Source organism: Sprattus sprattus (assembly GCF_963457725.1).
Source record: "Sprattus sprattus genome assembly, chromosome: 10".
NCBI lineage: Eukaryota > Metazoa > Chordata > Actinopteri > Clupeiformes > Clupeidae > Sprattus > Sprattus sprattus.
Genome location: NC_137908.1, coordinates 11981412 through 12002501, shown reverse-complemented (window position 1 = coordinate 12002501; position 21090 = coordinate 11981412). Strand labels below are relative to the sequence as shown.

General features: G+C 44.8%; 1 protein-coding gene across 7 annotated transcripts in view; it reads right to left on the bottom strand.

Annotated features, from left to right (window-relative positions):
- Window positions 1–6724: 6724 nt before the first annotated feature.
- The window catches only part of ralgapb (Ral GTPase activating protein non-catalytic subunit beta), a 33344-nt gene continuing 18978 nt past the window's right edge, over window positions 6725–21090 (bottom strand). For 2 of the 7 annotated variants that reach the window (XM_080846568.1, XM_080846572.1), the window contains 15 exons: window positions 20223–20344; window positions 19086–19268; window positions 17082–17233; window positions 16400–16587; window positions 15194–15300; window positions 14495–14650; window positions 13327–13530; window positions 12099–12257; window positions 11723–11891; window positions 10948–11070; window positions 10360–10496; window positions 10065–10170; window positions 9673–9751; window positions 9230–9378; window positions 6725–8735 (listed from right to left, as the gene is read on the bottom strand). In XM_080846568.1, the coding sequence (XP_080702694.1) occupies window positions 8542–8735; window positions 9230–9378; window positions 9673–9751; window positions 10065–10170; window positions 10360–10496; window positions 10948–11070; window positions 11723–11891; window positions 12099–12257; window positions 13327–13530; window positions 14495–14650; window positions 15194–15300; window positions 16400–16587; window positions 17082–17233; window positions 19086–19268; window positions 20223–20344 (2228 nt within the window). In that variant the 3' untranslated portion in view covers window positions 6725–8541. The remainder of the gene's footprint in view (window positions 8736–9229; window positions 9379–9672; window positions 9752–10064; window positions 10171–10359; window positions 10497–10947; window positions 11071–11722; window positions 11892–12098; window positions 12258–13326; window positions 13531–14494; window positions 14651–15193; window positions 15301–16399; window positions 16588–17081; window positions 17234–19085; window positions 19269–20222; window positions 20345–21090) is intronic. The other 5 variants (XM_080846570.1, XM_080846573.1, XM_080846569.1 and 2 more) reach the window with 3 other exon arrangements.

Genomic DNA, 21090 nt, shown 5'->3' with positions numbered 1-21090 from the left:
ATTCGTGGTAGTACCGTCATGGGGAGCCGCTGCTGGTGGGGTTATGTCTCTCTTTGCCAGGTAGAAGCATCTCAGGAGGCAAACTGAGAAGGGCGTGAGAGGTCCGCCTAGTGCGCCAGTGTGGACGTGTAGCTTGGTTTGAGAGGAGTGAATTTCGCTAATGGTAAGGCAAGAAAATCAGCAATCTCTCTCTCTCTCTCTCTCTCTCTCTCCCTCTCTGCACCTTCCGGCCACCTGACTTCAAGGAAAGAGAAAAAAAACCGTCTTCAATTATTTAGACTTAAGAAAGGGGTAGACATCAGTCAAGAAATCAGTTTAGAAAAGTAATTTCTTGTAAGAAACAATTCACATCCTCCCACCCGGAGGAACAAAATACACAAACTGATACTTTTAGTCGTTTATGGCTAATGACAAATGTCATTGTAAACAATACCACCAATCCAAACATTTATGACTGGCATTTCACACTTAAGTATGCCAAATCAGGACATTTGACCATTAATTTCCGTATAGCAAACAAATATTTTCATAAAAGGGGATAAGGGTTTCTGTCAGTCTGTCGATAGTATGTCTATAAAGTATTGACTAATGGTATTCAGGTGCCTGTCACAAAAATATATTGCAAACCCAGCTTATCTAATAAGATCCAAGCTGCCATACATTTAGCAGAAGACATAAATCTACCAAAAGTGTCACTGTCATTGAGATAAGGAATAGCAGAAGCAGAGGGGAGGAAGATGGAAAGAGACGGGGGAGGGAGAGAAATAACAAAAGAACGAATCAGAGCCATAGTAAAAATAAATAAGATGGGAGCAAAACAAGAGTGAAAGAAACTCAATTTGAATTGGAGGTATATACATATATATACCTCTAATTCAAATATATATATCAAATGTAGTTGCTTCCACTCTTGTATACAGTCCCTCTCCATCTCTTGCTCATTGTGTGTGTGTGTGTGGTGTGTGTGTGTGTGTGTGTGTGTGTGTGTGTGTGTGTGTGTGTGTGTGTGTGTGTGTGTGTGTGTGCGTGTGTGTGTGTGTGTGTGTTTGTGTGTGTGTGTGTGTGTGTGTCTGTCAGATAGAGAGAGAAAGAGAGAGTGAGTGAGAGAGAGACACGAAGGAAGAGAAATTCAACACAATTGACCGAAAACAAGTCTATTGGGAAAGCATTGCAAGGAACAAGCAGAATGACTGGGGCAGAGAGTCCTGTCAAATCATTCGGCATTTTGGTTCTCTGAACACGAACCTGTAGAACAGAATCAATGGCTCAGGGACCAGACCAAAGAACAGGCAACCTCATTTCCCCCTACAGTCAGGGGGATCCTCTTCCCGACAGGCAATGTCAGCCAATAGACAGCTTCTGGTCCCTACATTCTATTGCGCTTCATGTGGTTCTCCCTACATGGATGTGGGACATCCACTGTAATCACCCATCAAGCTTTCCATGGCCTTTATGCGACGAGAAGGGGGAGATGTGTGGTTAGTACAGCTGTTTCAATTATCAGGAGCAATACATAGAACATTAAGTGTGTCAGTTACATCACTGTCTCCGTCAAACCCATTTCTGTGATTTGCCAACACAAATGCATTGTTTACCATGGACAAACATCAAATCATCATAAATAAACCCAGTGCCTTAATGTATTTTATGGTTTTAATACAACTTTCAGGTTATGGATTTTTTTTAAATAAAACAACAGCTCAATACCATTGAACTGCACAACATAAAACAGTTCATCTTATTGTGTAAGTGTTGTTAAGTGTTTTTTCAGTGTTTTTGTTCTTATGCGGTACATGGTATGTTTAACAGAAGCGAATTTTTGTGTTACAGGTGTGTGAACAGGTTGAGGTTAAGGGCTGTCTACCTGATGGCTACTCTGCCATTTGAAGAGCAGGCCATCAGCCGAGGGAAAAGGCATTGATCCCTCCATTGATTTGTGCCAAACCTCAGTCAGCCCGGCAGGTGATCCCCACAGACAGGTCCTCCAGTCGTCTATATCCAAAACACCAATATATGAAAATCAACCATAAGCGAAACACACTCTGTGAAATAAATATAGCCTATATTTTCAGCATGCACAGACATTCGAGATTATGATACTGATAGTATGAGTACGAGGACACATGCCAATGCTGAAGACATCAGAAAATAAACGGTAGTAAATTATGCATAAAACAATGGATATCCCCACAGCACACATTCACACAGCATCAGAAAAACATAAGCTCTGGTGGCGGATTGGTTTTCATCTCTTCGGGATGCGTTTCCATGGCAACAACCCACTGAACAATGAGCCTGCTCTGTTTTCTGTCCCTGAAGCCCGGAGTGGCGAGACAAGACTGCTGCTCTCTCAAAGATGACAAGGGGGGGGAAAAGGCTTGAAAAAAAACAAAAAACAAAAACACATCCCACCTTCACTTTTTAAGATCCGTGCAGGGGTGTCAGACATGAAGTTGGATACTAGATTCATACATAACAGAAAACAACACTCAAAAAAAACTATTTGTTTTTTTCAAAAAAAACAATTTGTTTTTTTTGTAGGCTCATTCACTATCCCGGACATGGTTTGGTCTATCTTGAAAATAAATTTGGTCTTTAAATCAGTTCACTCATTCTGATTGGACCCCAATGATTATTGCTTGCGGCTATTTTTCACCTTATTGTTATGGTAGTGTATACCCCGGTCCTGTTATAAATGTTGATACTCTACATTTTGCAGGCTTAATGTAACATTTTCTTGCCTTCAGCTAATAACATTTTAAATAGCCTATCCATAAATATTTTTCAAAACTTTGTGAAGACATGCTAAGTAGAGTTATACAATGAAGCTCATATTGTTGCTTATGTATACATGTAAATTAATATATATACTCATATTTCCAAAAGAATTTAGCTGTCACACTCACATTCACTTGGCAGGATGCATAATTGTACTGAACCGAACGTAACTTACAGGTAACGATTCACACCAGTGTACAGCTGCCACACCCACATACTATAGTTCCTTTTACCCAGAATACGTTTTAAGAATTTTTTCTTTTGTTGATGGAAACTTAACCGTTTATCATAATAGACTTTTCTTAAAAATATGTTCTTTATTATCTTCATTCTTGCTCACTCTCTGCCTGACCCACGGGACGTCTCACCTCTGGTCAGTAGAAGACTGACATTTGTAATAGGATTTTACTGCTAATGGCAGTAGGTGAAATGTATTGTCAAATCGAACATTCAATGAGAAGCAATTAGGATAGCAGAGTACTAATGAGGAATGACTGGGACTAGACACGTTCTGGGAAAGCAGAGGACATAACATTTAGCGTAAAGTGATTGTTCCCAAAGGATCCAAATTATTTCTTCTAGTGATAGGCCTAAAGCACTTTACTGTTGTAGCATATTGCCCAATTCTGTCATGTTACATGTCATAATACTTACGATAATCAATGTAAGTGTTCATCCTTAAACTTTTGCAAAGCTGGACAATAACACATTTGTGGAACGGTGTGATATTGTAGGCTTATATAGGACATTGTTAGATAATATGCAGAAACGTAGAACTAAAGACACTAAGCTACTGAAGTGAACAGAAACGTGATTTTTTTTTCACAAGCAATTGGACACAGTCTAGCCACAGCTTGCTTTTCTTGGTTCTCTCTGCAACTTCAGGCATGCGTATACATATCCTCACTTTCTGTGCAAACTTAAAAGGGGATTACTCTTCCTGCTTCTTTGAATGTCAAATTCCTCAGAAAACCCCTTACTGCGACACTGTTTGTATGTGTGTGTGTGTGTGTGTGTGTGTGTGTGTGTGTGTGTGTGTGTGTGTGTTTGTGTGCGTCTATGACAAAAGCAACAGACAAACAGAGAAAAAAAAGATGGAGAGAAAGAGAGAAGAAAGAAGAGAGGAAAGAGATGTGGCGGCTCCGGAGGTGGTCGTGATGAAGAAGAGTGGCAGAAACACCAACAGATGGGTGGTGAGACAAAACAAGGCAAAGATAATTACACACCAACAGAAAGACAGATGAAGACAGAGAGAGAGAGAGGAGAGAAAGAGAGAGGGAGAGAGAAAAAGAGAACAGGAAAGGGTGATTCAGCAGAAGGCCAAGTCACCATGTAGGGCAGAAAGCTCTCTTTGCTTGGGTGGAGCAGGAGTGCCAAGGCTGGGGAAATCAAAGCGCCTTGGCTAAAGCCAGGGATCACCAGCTGTGGGGCCAGCAGCAGCAGCAGCTTTGGGGGGCTCTTAGGATTCTGCTGCCGCCTGTCCGCCCTGTAGACCTTCAAGAGAGCTGACATTGATACAGGGCCCTCGCACAGCCATAGAGGTCAGCCAGAGCACTGTGGGCCAGCTCCACAGCTCCCGCAGGGCTGAATGTATGTGTATGTGTGTGTGTGTGTGTGTATGTGTGTATATGTGTGTGTATGTGTGTGTATGTGTGTATGTGTGTGTAATAGTGTGCATGTGTACGTGTGTATGTGTGTATGTGTGTGTATGTGTGTATGTGTGTATGTGTGTGTGTGTATGTGGGGTTGTGTGTGTGTGTGGAGGGGGATGGTGGGTCATTGGTGCACTATCAGCAAGAGTTCACAAGGGGAAAGGTGCCCAACAAATTACAATAAAATGCTTCCCTGGTGGTAAAGAATGGGTCAGCATTCCCTACTCTGTCCCAAAGGACCCCAGCCTCCGTATGTGTGAGTGAGAGTGTGAGCCTGTGTGTGTGTGTGTGTGCGTGTGTGTGTGTTAGTCAGAGGGTTCAGGAACTGATGGGAGGGGGGGATTGATCTACAGTGTGGCCTTAAACAGGGTTGCGCGCCTTCTGTTTTCCACCCCCCCCCCGTCCCGTCCCCCGTCTCCGCTTAATGAGGCGTTTGCTCAGGGAATTATTCTACCCATCAGCTGTTCGCAGCCCTCATAACATGCTCCAGTCCCCCAGCAGGGCCAAGGAACGCATGTGAGCTGGCAGACTGTGTGTGGAAGCGATGGAAATCGCTATATCACTCCACTGGTCTGGCGACGACTTCTTTAATTGGTTTTCACCCTCCTTCTCCATCGCTCGCCACCTTGGTGAGATGCATGATACCATTAGGACGGCAGACTCTGGAAGTGCACTGCCTGAATCTCGCAACGGAAGATTAACAGTGTGATGTGAGCTGAAACAATTTTCTGAAGAAGAGCATCGTCACTGGGGACTAACATCTTATTTGAAGAGCACGTGTGTCTAAGGAAGAGGACTGATGCAGTGGGGTATGAGGCTCCTCATGTTACCAAGAGGAGAGGAGCGACTGCATCACTCTAAACTGGAGGGGTCCCCAGAAAGCCATAAGAAGCTTGAGATTCTGAATTCGTTGGACAGCAATTCAAGTGCCACAGAAATGGCCTCAGTTACACAAGCCAGCCCTGCAAGGATACACTCTAGAATATAAATCGTCTGTAATCCGGACTCTTGCACAATACATTGGCAAATGCTACGCACCACGGGTGGGCCTTGTTACAACAGGCCGAAGAGGAGAGTGGCCTGCCTTTAAAAAGGTGAAAGAGGCAGATCGACAAGAGACAGAAAAACAAGCTACTTGACAAACATTTCAGATGCCCTCTTGAAACCCCTGCCTATAGCCCCTACACTGCAGCTGGTCTTCACAAAGGGGAATGCACACTTCAGCTATACAAGTGTGCTCCAGGAGGGCACTTAACACCCCACAACAATGAATAGGGGAAAAAAATACCATCCCCCGTACCAGGTGCAGAAAGCACTGTGGATCTCGGTTAGAAATTACTCATAATTCACGTGCTTTCATCCACGTCCAAATCTTTATTTCTCACTCTCACATCAACGCGCCGTGAGGGGGTGACCGTTTAATTTGCAATCCTGAATTATTCCTTTCTATTTTAAGGAGCCAGTCTCCATTTCGAGATTAAATTGAGTCATTTTCTACGACGACATCTGCCTCATTTTCCAGTTCGCTGACAGCGGTGGTAGAAATGACTAATTTTCCTTTAAAGTGCCCCCTTCTGCAGCTCCATAATATCCCTTAGCTGTGAGGAAACACTACACTCAGAACATCCTGGGTGTTTGAGGACAGGGTTGTCTTATTATAAAGGTGATGTAAATGCGGAGTCTCTGAACAATTTGTTTTATACCAGCCTCATGGTTCTTAATAGTAGTTCAATAGCCGCCAACATATGGTGACAAACGTGATGATACTTAGGCATGCTGCTGGTATGCCAGATAATACAACCCTGGGTAAAAGCTTTGCCAGTCCAATGCCTCTCTGTCTACAGTCTGTTTATAGATGCTCTACTGCCACCATGTGGTGTGACTGTGTTAGTGTCAGAAGACTGCCCTGAGGGCTGAAAAAAAGTCACAGAAAAAAACTATGCATTCATTTTGGCCCTTGCAACAAAAAAAACGGGGTTTGAGAATGTCATCTTATCTTCTTCCAAAAAGAAAAAATATGAATAACAGAAACATTAAATCTCAGCCACAAATCAGCTCAAAAGCCTGGAAGGCCACAGAACAATGCTGGCACTGTTATCCACACAAAGCAGACAGTGACAAACATCTTGGGTCGAAGCTGAGGACCTTGGGGAAAACCCTCGTCATTGATAAGCAGTGAAACATCGTCTGTGGAAACCAAAGTAAAATAAAGAAATATGAACACTTCAAATGGAATTCTCCAGAAAGAGTTACCAAGGACTCTTGTTGTTTAAGAAGTTAATTAAAATCTTTATTCATTACATGTGTTACATTCAATATTCAATGTGTTTCTTTTGGACACATATAGTAGGCATAAATACAAACAAGCGTGTTTTTTGTGTGCCTTTCGTAAGGAGTAGAGATCAAATGAGTGAAATCAACTTTCACACTTTCATATGTACATATCATCCAACTTTATACAAGCTGATGCTTTCAATATTTACAGAAAACAGCAGGAAAAAAATCATTTCGAACAAATGACAAAAGAATGTGTGTGTAACATTATTTATATTAAAGCAGGTGGCTTAATAACAATAAATTGTATTTAAAACAGCTATACACATCCCCAAAACAGATATGTTGATGTTTTTACTTTCTCAAAACATAATTCCTCTCTGTCCGAAGGCTAATGACCAACTCATAAGGGTCCTTCTTGGCATGTCCACATTGGAGCCCTTTTCCTTTCAGACATCAAATAATTCAGTTGTAGCTCTCCAACTAGTCCTGATCCACTGTAAAGACTGTTTTCGTTAAAAAAGTACACAACTCTGAAAACAAAGTTATAGTGTAATAAAAGAAAATAGTATGAGCATTCAGGACTGAGTACAGTAATGGTTGAGTCTCCTCTTTCAGTCATTAGTGCAGAAATGTTGACAATGTGATGTGCTATCAGTGGAAATGGATACTGGACATCAGCTTGACAACAGTCGGGTGCAACTCTCCATTTGAAATGGCCATAACAATAAATAAACAAAAAAGGTGAGTATGAAAACATTTAAGAAAAAAAAAAAAATGACTGGACCCATGGCCAGTAGTTCAGCTAAACCAGAGGTCTAGCAACAGAACAAAGAAGAAATAACTGGGTGAAATAAAGCCCTTTATATTCTAATTGCTTCACAAGTCAAATGGAATAATAATTAAAAAGACACTGCTTGACTAAGCAACCATGAATTCAACCATGGCTTACAGGTTTACTCTAAGCCCAAAAAACTGTATGACAAATATGGCCGTCTTCTCCACAAACTATGCCACTCATTCTAGTGAACTGGAAGAACTACTTGAGGTTTCAGTCTTGGCACAAACAAAAAACACAGAAACTCACAATGGCAGCACAGTCTCTTCAAAGCAAAAAAAGAACAAAAAAGCGTGAGTGTCATATTTGTAAGTGCTGCCGAGAGGAGCCTGGAGCCCACAGGGTGAAGGAATCCTTCAGAGCCAAGGCCAGGCTGGTGAAGTGCACCGAGTTACTGAAGCCACCCCAACAACGCACACGTTAAAATACGGAATAAACTACCTGAGATCCAAATAAACAACACCAGAGTACTAAGAGTTCAATGCTAACTGGCACATTTTTTGAAAAGAAAAAAAACTAACAAAACCGAAAAAGAAAGTCTCTCTCTTTGTTAGGAAATGGAAAGACCACACAGTCATCACACCGGTAGCAGTCACACTTTCAGATTAAAGTCAAACATTGTGGTAGTCAACGTCTCCTCATATAGCTGGACTGTAGTGTTAACAGATATTCTCCTGACTCTTCTCTTTCACTATTAATCATTCACACACACAAACACACAAAAAAATCAACAACAAAGAAAAACGAACTAAAATACAGTAGTTTGGATCATGTATGAAACACGACATTGTAAGGGAAAAATGAAGTTTGGAGAACTGACTGTGTGTGTCTGTAGAAAAACTGTTTGTTTTCTAGAAATTGAGCTTGTTTGTGTGTGTGTGTGTGTGTGTCTCCTCTGTCTTTGATTGTAGCCCCTCTGTCTCTCTGCATAAGGGAATTGTTTACAGTATCGGCATATGTGTGTGTGTGTGTGTGTGTGTGTGTCTGTCCGTGTGTGTATTAAGGATTGAGGCTGCCCTCTCCGACCTCCTGGAAGAGCGAGGTGTAGAACTCGGGCTCCAGCTGCTTGTTGCGGTAGCGGTTGACGATGTCGGCCATCTTCTGCTTCCGGCGCACGTGGGGCGGACTGTACGAGTCGCTCTCCAGCCGCTTCCGCCTGCAGGCGTTTATCACTGTCTGACGCACCAGAAACCCTGACCGATAGAGAGAGAGAGAGAGACAGAGAGAGAGAGACAGAGAGAGAGAAGCAAGCATACAAACACACTTGATTATTTTATTTGGAGTGACAAATTGAAACACCAGCACAGCAGCGAAATAAGGCCTGTTATGCTACACAACACACTACACACATCGTGCAAATATGAAATTAAGCACATTGTAAGTTGGTTTGTTATTAACACACACACACACACACACACAAACACTGTTTGAAGGACACTCAAACGGGAACAGATGTACGCAAACGTTCACTCAGATATAAAAGCTGAACCTAGATTCTCACACACACACACACACACACACACACACACACACACACACACACACACACACACACACACACACACACACACACACACACACACACACACACACACACACACACACACACACACACACACACACACACACACACACACACACACACACACACACACACACACAGCAAGTGGGGACCAGCTCTACTCACCTAATGAGCGCCGGCTCACCACCATGCCGTCCACCAAAGGGATGACCATGCTGAACTTGCCCATGGCCCCATGCAGCTTGATGCGGAACAGCCCTGTCTTCAGTGGGTGGATGAAGATCACAGGCACATCTTTCTCTGAGAACGTGGACCTGAGGGGGAGGGGGATAGAGAGAGAGAGAGAGAGAGAGAGAGAGAGAGAGAGAGAGAGAGAGAGAGAGAGAGAAGAAAGAAAGAAAGAAAGAAAGAGAGAGAAAGAAAGAAAGAGAGAGTGTGAAAGAGAGAGAGAGAAAGAGAGTACTACTGAGTGAATGAGGATATGGCATAATGAAGCACCTGCTGACCTTGACATAATTGGAACATGAACACTTCCCACTTTAAAGGACCTTTTCAGGAGAGGTACCACACGGCACCCTGCATTTGACCTGTGCGAAACGTGTTCTCACCTGCAGGAGGTGCTGCTGTTGACTGTGGTCTCCACCCCAGTGCTCGTCTCTGCCAGTAGCTCAGCCAGAGGGAAGTTCTCTGACGAAGAGGAGGAGAATCACACGGTCAATCTCGGATGTCGTCCACACGACAACGTAATGTTTTGAAAACAATGTTTTTCCTTTTCGCTTTCAAAAAGATTTGAGTCCACACAAACATTGAGAGCTCGTCAGCGTCCATACGAAAATGCAAAACTGAGTTAAAATGCTGTTGCTTGATTATTTTCATACACATTTCTTATTTTAGGCATAATTTATGATGCAAGTTAAAGCCTACAATCAAACAGGATTATTATCAAAGCAATGGCACTACGAGACGAGATACATCCAAAAGCTCAGCAAAAGGTGGTTACCTATGTCGTCAAAGCGTTCCACCCACACAACCAGCACTTTGGTTTCCGGCCCCAGCGTAGGAATGGATCTGCCTGAGGGCATCTTTTTACTCTTCACCGTAGGACTCTGCATTACAAGCACACACACACACACTTACTTTGGACCTGTCCACAAAACAGTATCTTCAATGGGTAATTGCTCCTAACTTTGACAATAATAGTCTGTCGGTCTTTGACTATGACTGCTTATTTGTCTATTTGCACCTCTCTCTGTGTGTGTCTTTGGTAGTGTGTTTGAGGTGAAGAGTATGTGTACCCGTTGTGTGGGTCCCATGTTGTCAGAGTGGTTGGGAAAAAGCTCCAGTGTGAGGTTAGGCTGTTTCAGAAGGGTGGGCAGGAGCTCCAGCTGAGAGTCCGAGTCGACCGTGGGGAAGCTGTTCTCTGACGACTCGGCTATAAATCACACAAACACACAATTTTTCATGTTGCTATAATAAATGGACATAGGCAATGGTATCAGAGGATCAAACAGAATTACTGTTTCCTCAGACATGGCCAAGAAATGGACCAACATGTTTGAAAAAAAAATCAATGACCCACCCAGGCGCGCACACACACACACAGCCGCGCGCGCACACACACACACACACACACACACAGAAATGAGAGAAATAATTGTGCACCAGAACTGCGACATGATGAACAATGTCCCTGCTTTAATCAATCCCCTGCCCTAACAAAGGTAAGGAGGGAGGGAAAGTGAAAGAGAGAGTGACACAGAGAGCTAGAGAGAGAGAAAAAAAGAGAGAGAGAGAGAGAGAGAGAGAGAGAGAGAGAGGTAAAGAGAGAGAGAGAGAAAGCCCAGCTAAACAATCGAGTGATGTGAGTGCATCAGGCGTCTTACCGGACGAGTCGCTCAGGCACGGCACCACAAAGGCGATCTCGGTCAGAGCGTCGGCGTAGTAGAGCACCTGTCTCTCGCCGCTGAAGGCGCCCCCGCCCGTGTCTCCTAGCGAGTCTGACTCATCTGCCAAGACAGAGCGATGGAGAAGGACAGGAAGAGAGCGAGAAAAGAGACTTTTAATCACACTAACACAGAGAGGATGGAGAGGCTATTAAAGATGGCATTTCCGTATGCTGGCTCTCCGAGCGGCTTGGCCGGGGTCTATTAATATTCAACGAAAGATTAGTCAGGGCCTACTCCCACTGGTCGATGAGACGACTCCCTCTAATCCGGAGCCCACCGATTCGTGAGCTTTTTAAAAGAGCATGTTTAAAACTTCTTGCTTGGCTTTAAAGGATCCTTGGGCGGGTGTCCACAGCTCAGAGAAGGGGTTGTGTGAGCACCCACGCACAGCCACACAAACGTGTGTGTGTGTGTGTGTGTGTGTGTGTGTGTGTGTGTGTGTATGTGTGTGTGTGTGTGTGTGTGTGTGTGTGTGTGTGTTAGGGGTGAGTGACTATATCTTAACATACATGTCTAAAGGAGTGCTTTCAGGTAACGTTTGCCTGCTAGTATCTGTACATTCTACGTATGTGGACGTTTGCATATGCTCTCTGCATTGTGTGTGTATGTGAGTAGTACCTCTGAGTACTGTGCTGGTCCCAGTAGTGTCTGTGTATGAAAACGTGTGGGTGGATCTGATCTCAATCTCAAATCAGCCTGTGCCTAAGCTCACCTGTAAAGCTGTGGTCGCTGCCGTTGGCGGTGGTGTTGATGGTCCAGCTGGTGTAAATGCTGCCCGTCCAGCCGGGGTGCTGACCCACCTCCACCGGCCAGCCCAGAGACATCAGCAGCTCCAGGAAGTTCCTTTGGACGTTAGCCGACGACTCGACGTTCCTCAGGATCTGTGTATGTGTGTGACGAGGAGTGTGTGTGTTTTAGTGTTGTGTGTGTGTAACAGAGAAACAGAGATCAAGGTTAAAATGAGCACTCAAGATATTAAATCACAAAGACAAGCCGATAGACAGACAGACTAGGTTTTGAGCCATGGGAGAGAGGCATGGGGGGCCCAATGTTTCAAGTCTCCCACTGCATTTTGCTCTGAGCCTCACCTCTTGACTGCTCTTCTGGCCCGCCTTCATGTAGAAGATGAACACTGTGTCGCACGGTCGGCCCGGCAACAGGTCCAGGTAGCCGATGTCGTCAAAGAAGCCGGGCAGCGAGGAGTCGAGGGCGATGAGATGTGGCGGCAGCCGGCTGTTTCCTGGCTCCTGTGGAGAAGAGAAGCGAGGAAAGAACAGGCCATTACAGGCTGATCAGACACACCATCAGTACAGGAATGTACTTCCTCAGAGATCTTGCTGTCATATAGCCGATCGTTTCATGAGAACGGCTAATGGGGTGGAAACATTCGGTCACAATCACAATGTTTGTTTTCATTCTCCAGTAACAATATTGCAATACAATATCACAATAGCCCATCGTAGAGTAAATGTGTCTTCAACACAGACATGTGCACAAGTATAATGTAGTGAGGACAACCAAACGAAAGGGTATCATGACAGGCTGACAACAAAAAGCAGCCATGAAGCAGCTATGTTTTATTTGTTAGTCTAATAAATGTATCAACATTATTATTTGATGCAATCACAAACACTACACAAGAACTTTTGCCGCTTTCTTGCATTCTCGGAGCAGTGCTTTATGTCGTTCTTGCAGGTGTTAACCCAGTCTGGTCACGTTATGATCACAGTGTCCAGTCTAAAAAAAATTATTCTACAGGAAGGTGACAAATGATCCGACAGACTTATTTATCATTGTTCCAAATGACATTCTGACCAGCCATGCCTGTAATGTTATTATAATTGACTAAATGCCAGAACACGTCAGGTAAGGTCATCCCTACTGCACAATAGCTTCCAGTAAGTCATTCATCTTCGGTGGAGGCCCTTTTGAGCAAGACAACTGCCGCAGCTGAGTTTGGTTATAAACTCTGCCAATGTAAGATGGCCGTGCTTGAAGGCTATACTTGTTCCATCAAATACTTAGTTTGAAGAGAACAGATGAGAGGGCAAGAGATAAGTATGGGATAGAGTGGCAGACAAAAAAGGAGGAGGGGGAAAGAGAGAGAAGGATAAAGAGTGAAAGAACGAAACAAAGCGAGACAGAAAGATATATAAATAGATAGATATATTAATAGATAGATAGCCATGTCTGTGTGTGGCTGAGCATTTGAGCAAAGGCATTCAAATATTGTATATTTCAAGAAAAAATGGGAACAACACATTATTTCAGATGGATGGGTGGATGGACAGATAATGAGTCTCGCGTCTGCTGTACCTTGAGCGCCTCCAGGGACAGGAAGCCGAAGTGGGAGAGGAAGAGGCGGGCCGTCTGGAACTCCTGGGAGGGGGGCGGTGGCTTGCAGTCGGGGTCGGGGAAGCTGCGGTTCTTCCAGAGCTGCTCGCTGTAGTCCTCCAGCTTCGCCTCGTACTCGATCTGCTTCCCCATCACCCCGCGCAACCTGTCATGCTGCAGCTCCAGCTGCACACACAAACACACACACACACACACACACACACACACACACACACACACACGGCAGGGTTAGCACATCACAAACACACAAGCCTGTGCGCGCACACACACACTTATGCTTGCACGCACACACTTACACGTACATACACTTGCGCGCGCACACACACACACACACCTCTATTTGAAATCAGAGTAACCTACCTCATAATTGTGCCCAACACACAGTATGCACAGAGGCAGACGTGTAACAAATCATGATTCATCACACACACCACCCTGAGGGCCCACCAACACCACACACACGTCCACCTTTATTTTCCCAATGGTCTTGATTCCAGAAGTGTTCACAGAACCACTCACCCACCCACACACCACACCCAAGAAACCCCAAATGGCCATTGCCCCACCATATACACAGAAAAGGTTTGGCACTGGCGAAAGCCCACTCAAGCCTTTTCCATTCAAACAGTTTTGGCTTCATGTGTCAGTCTCAGGGCACAAATAAAGTGTCTGACGGAGAGCCCAGGAAGCAAAAAGGTTTTTAACAGCCACGTTCCAGAAAATTCCAGACTGTGTGTGTGGGGGCAAACTCACAACGGGATCTGTGTGCCACGGTGCCGAGCCACGCCTCCCGGAGCGTTCGGCCTGTCAGTCAACAAACCACAGCTCAGGGCGCTAAAGGCAAAGCTACTGCTGCAACATTTACAGATACTTCAACCAACCACACGCACACACACAAGCACACACACAAGCACGCACACACCCAAAAGAAAAATATCTCCTCAGCACTGCTGATATGCTGTAAATAAAGCATAACGTGATGCTGATGAATAATTGATTGGCTGAGGACCAAGCCAATTCTGAATAAGGACTTATGCAGCAAACAGCACAAGGATAAAGTGTGTGGATCACTGGACCATACAAAATAATTAGATTAATTAGCATACAAGACATTTCTGTGCTTCCTCACCTCCTTGTCCACTATATCGTGTAGGTCGGGGATACTGAGATCAGCCTTGACGAAGGGGATCTTGTCTACCTCCTCGGGGAAGGGCCTGTGCTTGACGTTGAAGCGGATGCCCACGTCGTTCTTTGGCGTCGGCCGAGCCTCTGGGACAAACACCTGCTGCCAGACCAATAGACTTGTGAATGCGGCACAGAACACCAAACAGATGGAGCGCACTGGGAAATGGCCGACATGCAGCCATTCAAAGGGCCCTCTGCAGAAGGGTATTCTAATCCCTCTTGGTTCATTAAAGCAACACTATGCAAACATTTGGCACAGGTATGTTTATATTAGGTCTCTAGTTTCAGTATCATCTTCAAATGTATTTTGTTGATATATGGTCATGTGAAGGACAGATAAAAAAAAATGACATTCCCACTAGCCATCTAGGATATTCATTATGTAGTTCTGTGTGGTTGATTGAGGTGTTTATACGTTTTTTTTGTATGTCATTTAGGTAAGTTGCTTGCTAGTATTAAAGCGTAACTCCTTACTGTTGCTTTAAGTGCTGTGCATTCTTCTGCCCCCAGTGGCATCAGGAATGTAGTGCACTGTGACTCACACCATCAAAATGTCTTTCACCTTTTGATTGGTTTTCTGACGTGATGTCTCACACCCTGTGATTGGCTGCTTTAAAAATGGCCTTTGCGGAGGACGTCTTACCTTCTGATTGGCTCTGGCTCCTCGCGGCTGGTGAAAGAGCTGCATGGTCCAGGCGTGGCGACCGGACATGCCTCGGATGAGCATTGTGACAGAGGGACACGGGTCTGCTGACACACACACACGCACACACACACACAGAGAAACACACACACAAGCACACACACACACACACACACACACGCACACACACACACAGACAGAGCGGGGCCTGCTGTTCAGTCTCCATTTGCTACCGACAGCACTTCAGCTGCAAATGGCAATGTGTTTAACAAAGTGAACCTCTTCTCCTAAACAGAGACGCATTAGTAGATTTCCGGCTTTGTTCCACACCGTTTGTCATCGGTCCTAATCTCTCGTTCCTGTCAGCATAACTGAGACCAGATATCTAGTAGTCTACAGATTCCTGTTCAACAACCTGTCTGGAGCTGAGATTGTCAAATATTTGCGGAGAGAGAGGAATCTGAGAAGTGAGATTTACAATAAGCTGTTTGGGTCTACCGACCGGAGATATTCATATTCCAGTTCCCTGGTGCGTGGAGAGATGAGATTTGTCTCCCTGATTAAGCTGTAGTTTGTCAGACATCTCCCTGTTTACAGGAGATTAAAACCTCCACACTGCACTGCCATTTCACAAACGTTTAAAGACTTTTCCTTCCCTACGAAAGTGAGATGTTACTGGTTCTTAGTGAACTTTCATTTCCGTGCTCATGTTAGCACAACTGACACTATATTGTGCTTTGTTTCACACTACAGAGCATAAAGTTAGCCCTCTGCACAATAATAGGCCAGTGGTGCTGCAGTCAATTCCTGCTATTGGCATCCATCATCACTATTACTGCCTGCGTGACATTGGAAGTTGGAGGTTTGCAGCCAACCAATCCACACCCTAACGGCCTAAAACTCACTGTCCTCCGCAGAAATCCAAGCCCATTGGCTCACATGGAGCCAGTGAGGGCTGTGAGTGTGAGATTGTGTGTGTGTGTGTGTGTGTGTGTGTGTGTGTGTGTGTGTGTGTGTGTGTGTGTGTGTGCAGGCTTTTAGCATCATATTGAAGTAAAACCATCTATAATAATAATACTAACATGACCAAATTTATTATAAAAGTATGGCTCAAACAAATGAACTGATTAGACAAATGCTTTTTTAAGATCCTTATTATGTGTTTGTGTGTGTGTGTGTGTGTGTGTGTGTGTGTGAGAGACTCACTCTGCTCGTTGCCCAGCGGTTGCTCCAGCATGGCCAGGATGACGGAGTTGTCCAGAACGAAGTAGCGGAAGTTTGCGTGGCTGGTGGAGGTGAGGCGTGAGTACTTGATCAGAGTCTCCTCATTCAGCAGGCTGCAGGGAGACGCCGGCCCGCTCGGGGAAGGGAAGGCACCCAGCACCTGCATGATGCTGTAGAGAGAGACACACACACACACACACACACACACACACACACACACACACACACACACACACACACACACACACACACACACACACACACACATTAGGATCATATAAAAGCATTTGTCTTATTAGTTCATTTGTTTGAGCCATACTTTTATAATACTTTTGGTAATGTCATTATTATTATTATAGATGGTTTGACTTCAATATGATAGTTACATTTAACTGTATTATGCCTATTGCTTCAATTTCTCATTGCTGTTATTGCTCTATTTTCTTAGGTATTTTCTTCATTTCTAAGGTTTTGTAAGTGGCTTTGGACAATAGCATCCATTGAATACCCTAACTATAACTACATCTGTTAAATACCTTAACTATAAACTACATCAAAAGCATCTGTTAAATACCTTAAGTATAACTACATCAAAATACCGACAGTCCTCTCAACAGACACAAGAGATAAACTCAAGAGTCTCCGTCATGTGACTGGTACTCACCACGACAGGGTAGCCTCGGCGGCGTCTTTCACCCTCATAGAGGCGGGGTTGTGCTCCTTGTCGGCCTTGTACCTCACTTCCTGTTCACCCGTCTTGGACTTGCTTCCTGAAATGCCCAGTTCTACGATCTCCAGCACCTCAATCAGGCAGTCCTGAAAACAGAGACCACAAGATAAAAGCACTGCAAAGAGAGACCTAGTTGCTCTTTAATATTCAGTAAGATAAAAAAAAAAGAAAAAAAAAGTCAGCTCTATGACTGACGTGTCTGTGCGTCAGCCATTATGTTTCTTCAAATTGATTAATATCTTTGCCGATGGCCACAAGCTAAAAAAGGCCCATTCTCTTTGCAACATAGAACATTGATTTCACCAACTATCAATTTTAAAAAGCGATCACCAGATGCTGCAGTCGTCCCCAACGAGTCAGCGCACAGCAGTCAGAAGCAGTTGAAGTATTGGAAAAAACAATGTTTAAGCTAGAATTGCAGTCAATATTCGTCCTTTTAAGATATTACAAGCTGTATGTATCAGCCATAGGTTTCATGGAACTTTGACTAAGACCCTATCAAGTATCCCATTTGCAGAGGGTGATAGAGGGCATCCAAAGGGGTTGACTTTTATAAAAACGTATGCTGATGAGCTTCAATCAAGCCTACCCAGATTTTTCCAAGTTTACCCATCAGCAACTTTCTGTATTCGCCACTGGGAAAATTATGACCTAATTACACATTTCAATGCCAAGCCTTGTCGTCTCTGAATCATCATGTGGCCCAGCCACGTGCTGGTAATATTGCACTGCAGGTAGGCTAAAATGTTTTAGTTTTTTTTCCCTTTCCCTTCCCTGTTTCTCAGTATGGTGAGGTTTGACAGTGTGGTGACTCTCCTGGACTGTGTTTCCATCAGCTGTGTTAGGCTGATTTAAGAATGTACTCTCCTCATTGCGCGAGCGCCGGAACAGCCGTGGGTTTAAAACTTGTCTAGGTCAACTTTAATGGAAATACGTGATAAAATCATGAGAGCCCCCTTTTAAAAGTGACTAAACCTCTTCCATCAACCAGTATAATTTGTCCCTGTGCCAATCTCCTGGTTCCAGCAAATTCATTTCTTCTATGGCTTAAAAGATTGGATTGGATGTTTAAGCATTCATTTGCATTAAGCAGTTGGATGTAAACCCGACTAGTGCTGTGACAGGGCATGCGTTTTACGCTACCTCTGGTTAAAGTGTGCTTGCTTTTCATGCAAACTGGCTTGATCATCGAGTACACTGCAGTTGCACTACATGCCTGGCATTCAGTCCAGCAGGAGGTTATAAAGAGTGTGTGGGCTAGTGATATCAGTGAAGGTCATGCCCACTCACTTTTGCTGAGGCCTGTCCAAAAATTATTTTCTGGCTACACCATTAGAACGAGGATGTGGAAATATGTTTCATAATTAATTATATGCCAATATTCAATCAATTTGATGTGAAGGAAGCAATTGCATTCCCAATAAGCATTAGGTAAGGTAATACTTCATTTAGCCGACTTAACATGACTTCCAGCAAACCACATCCACTTTCGATCTTCTATCCGAATACACATAAAGATACTGACGTCGCTGTGCACCTCCAACACACACACATACACTAAAGCCAGATATACATGGTTTATAGTCACAAGTTTAAACTGGTAACTATTTCATCCCTAGTATAAAACACACCCACTTCTGGTGTTCTTTCCGAATCCAGACTCAGATAATGCCATCTCTGTACATCTGTAAGTACTACAGCAGAAATAACTTTCCAATACAAACAGATTATTGCATTACATACAACATGTAATGAAGAGGAGTACATAACATAAAGGCGCTGTTGGAATAATGAACACACAGAAAAACATCTCTTCCTTATTTCCATGCATCACCACACGCCTGCTAGTAACCCTTGAGTTAGGGAACCATATCCCCACTTGTGCACAGCGTGTCTGTGTGAGAGGGGGCGAGAGGGAGGCGTGAAAAAAGCCCTTGCCTTCTCGTTGAGCATGTCCGGGTGCTCGGTGAGCCAGACGCACAGGCACTGGAAGGCGGCCACGATCATGGAGTGCAGGTCTCTGGAGTGCAGGGGGGCCGGGCGGCTGCACTGGTACACGATGTAGCTGCAGACGGAGCTCACCGCGCGTTTCCTGTCCGACGACTCCACAGTCGCCTTCACCTGAGACGGAGATTGAAGAGAGAGATAAAGAGATGTATATATGTGCTTTGGCAGTATAAAAGGCTTTTATCATGCCAATAAACCTCATTTGAATTAGAGAGAGAGAGAGAGAGAGAGAGAGAGAGAGAGGGAGAGAGAGAGAGAGAGAGGGAGAGAGAGAGATGGATTGATAGATAGATAGATAAAGATGGAAAGAGAGAGAGAGAGAGTAATGTATATAGAGAGAAAGTTAGAGGGAGAGAGACCGAAAGAAAGAGAGAGAGAAGAATGAATACAGGGGAAGAGAGAATGATTTAAGTATTGCAGACACATAAGGCATGGACACATGGTGTGGTGTGACGTGGTGTCCATTTCAAATTCTTAATTAGGTAACGAGCACCACATCACACATCACTCCCACTGAGAAGGAAAACAGCAAAAATATGCTGGAATTCCCTGCTCCAACGCAACCTGCAGAGCGTCTTAAAACACATGCTGCAGGCCAGTCAATTAGCATTTCAGACACTCGCTAGCAGGGCCTGAGCAGCCTCAGAGCAGACAAGCCCTGGAATGCTGATTCCCATCTTGCACAGATGTGCTGAAACCGAGCTACACGGAAGACAGCTGGCGTTCCACAGCGGTCTACCACGAGGGCTAGTGGGCCGATGAGCCCGTACAGGTTGGGAGTGGCTGGTGCAAAGAAGGTGGAGAGGAGAGAGGGCAGTTGGCTTGCCCAGCACAGATCAAAGGTCAGTAGCTGCAGACTATTGATCCGCCCATAATATAATATTGCTAATTCTGTCCATTACTGTATGCACAGACACACTCTCTCACGCACGCACGCACGCACGCACGCACACACCCCCCCCCCCCCCCCCCCCCCCCCCGCTGGTAGCCTTAATAGTTCTGTCCAGCTTCAGGGTAAGTGATGGCTTTGGTAAGTGAGACAGTAGAGGGCTCTGTGGGCTGGTGTACCTTGGCCAGGCCTGCGAGTAGCTCCAGAGCCGCCAGTGAGATGCTCATGTCGGGCCGCCACTGGGAGTTGAGCCGCTGGGTGACCAGGTGGATGCTGCGGATGAGCAGGCCGCTGGCCGTATCTGTGTGAAGAGCTTGGATATGAACCCCCAGAGCCAGCCAGAAAGCCCCACAGAGAGACAGCGAGAGAGAGAGAGAGAGAGAGAGAGAGGGAGGGGGAGAGAGAGAGAGAGAGAGAGGGAGAGAGAGAGAGGGAGAGAGAGAGAGGGAGAGAGAGGGAGAGAGAGAGAGGGAGAGATAGAGGGGCAGGCAAGGAGGGGAGGAGGAGGTGGTGTAGGAGAGGAGAGGAGAGGAAAGGAAAGGAAAGGAAGTGAAGAGGGGAAAAGAGGAGAGGACAGGAGAGGAGAGGAGAGGAGAGGAGAGGAGAGGAAAGAGGGAGAGAGAGAGCCGGGGGTTAGTCACACACACACACACACACACACCAAACGCAAGCGGAAGCTCGGCCAGTGGTCTAGCAGGTGACTAGCCAGACAGCCACACACACACACACACACACACACACACTCACTCTCTCACATATACCCACAGCATTGCATTTATAAGCTTGGCTTGTACTTCCAGTGGTGACCAGAGTTAAGGCCTTAGGTTTAAGGACCTAGGAAAGCTTACTGGGTAAATTCTAAACTAGGGCCTAATATTTATTTGGATAATGTTTAAATGATGGCCGTTGTAAAGATTTGTGTTAATACAATAGAGGGGCATCGAAGAGGCACACAGCGATCATCATCTTCATGACTCTGGTGACCACTGATACAATTTGACATCCAAAAGCGAACACAAAGGCAAAACTGAAAACACTGAATAAATA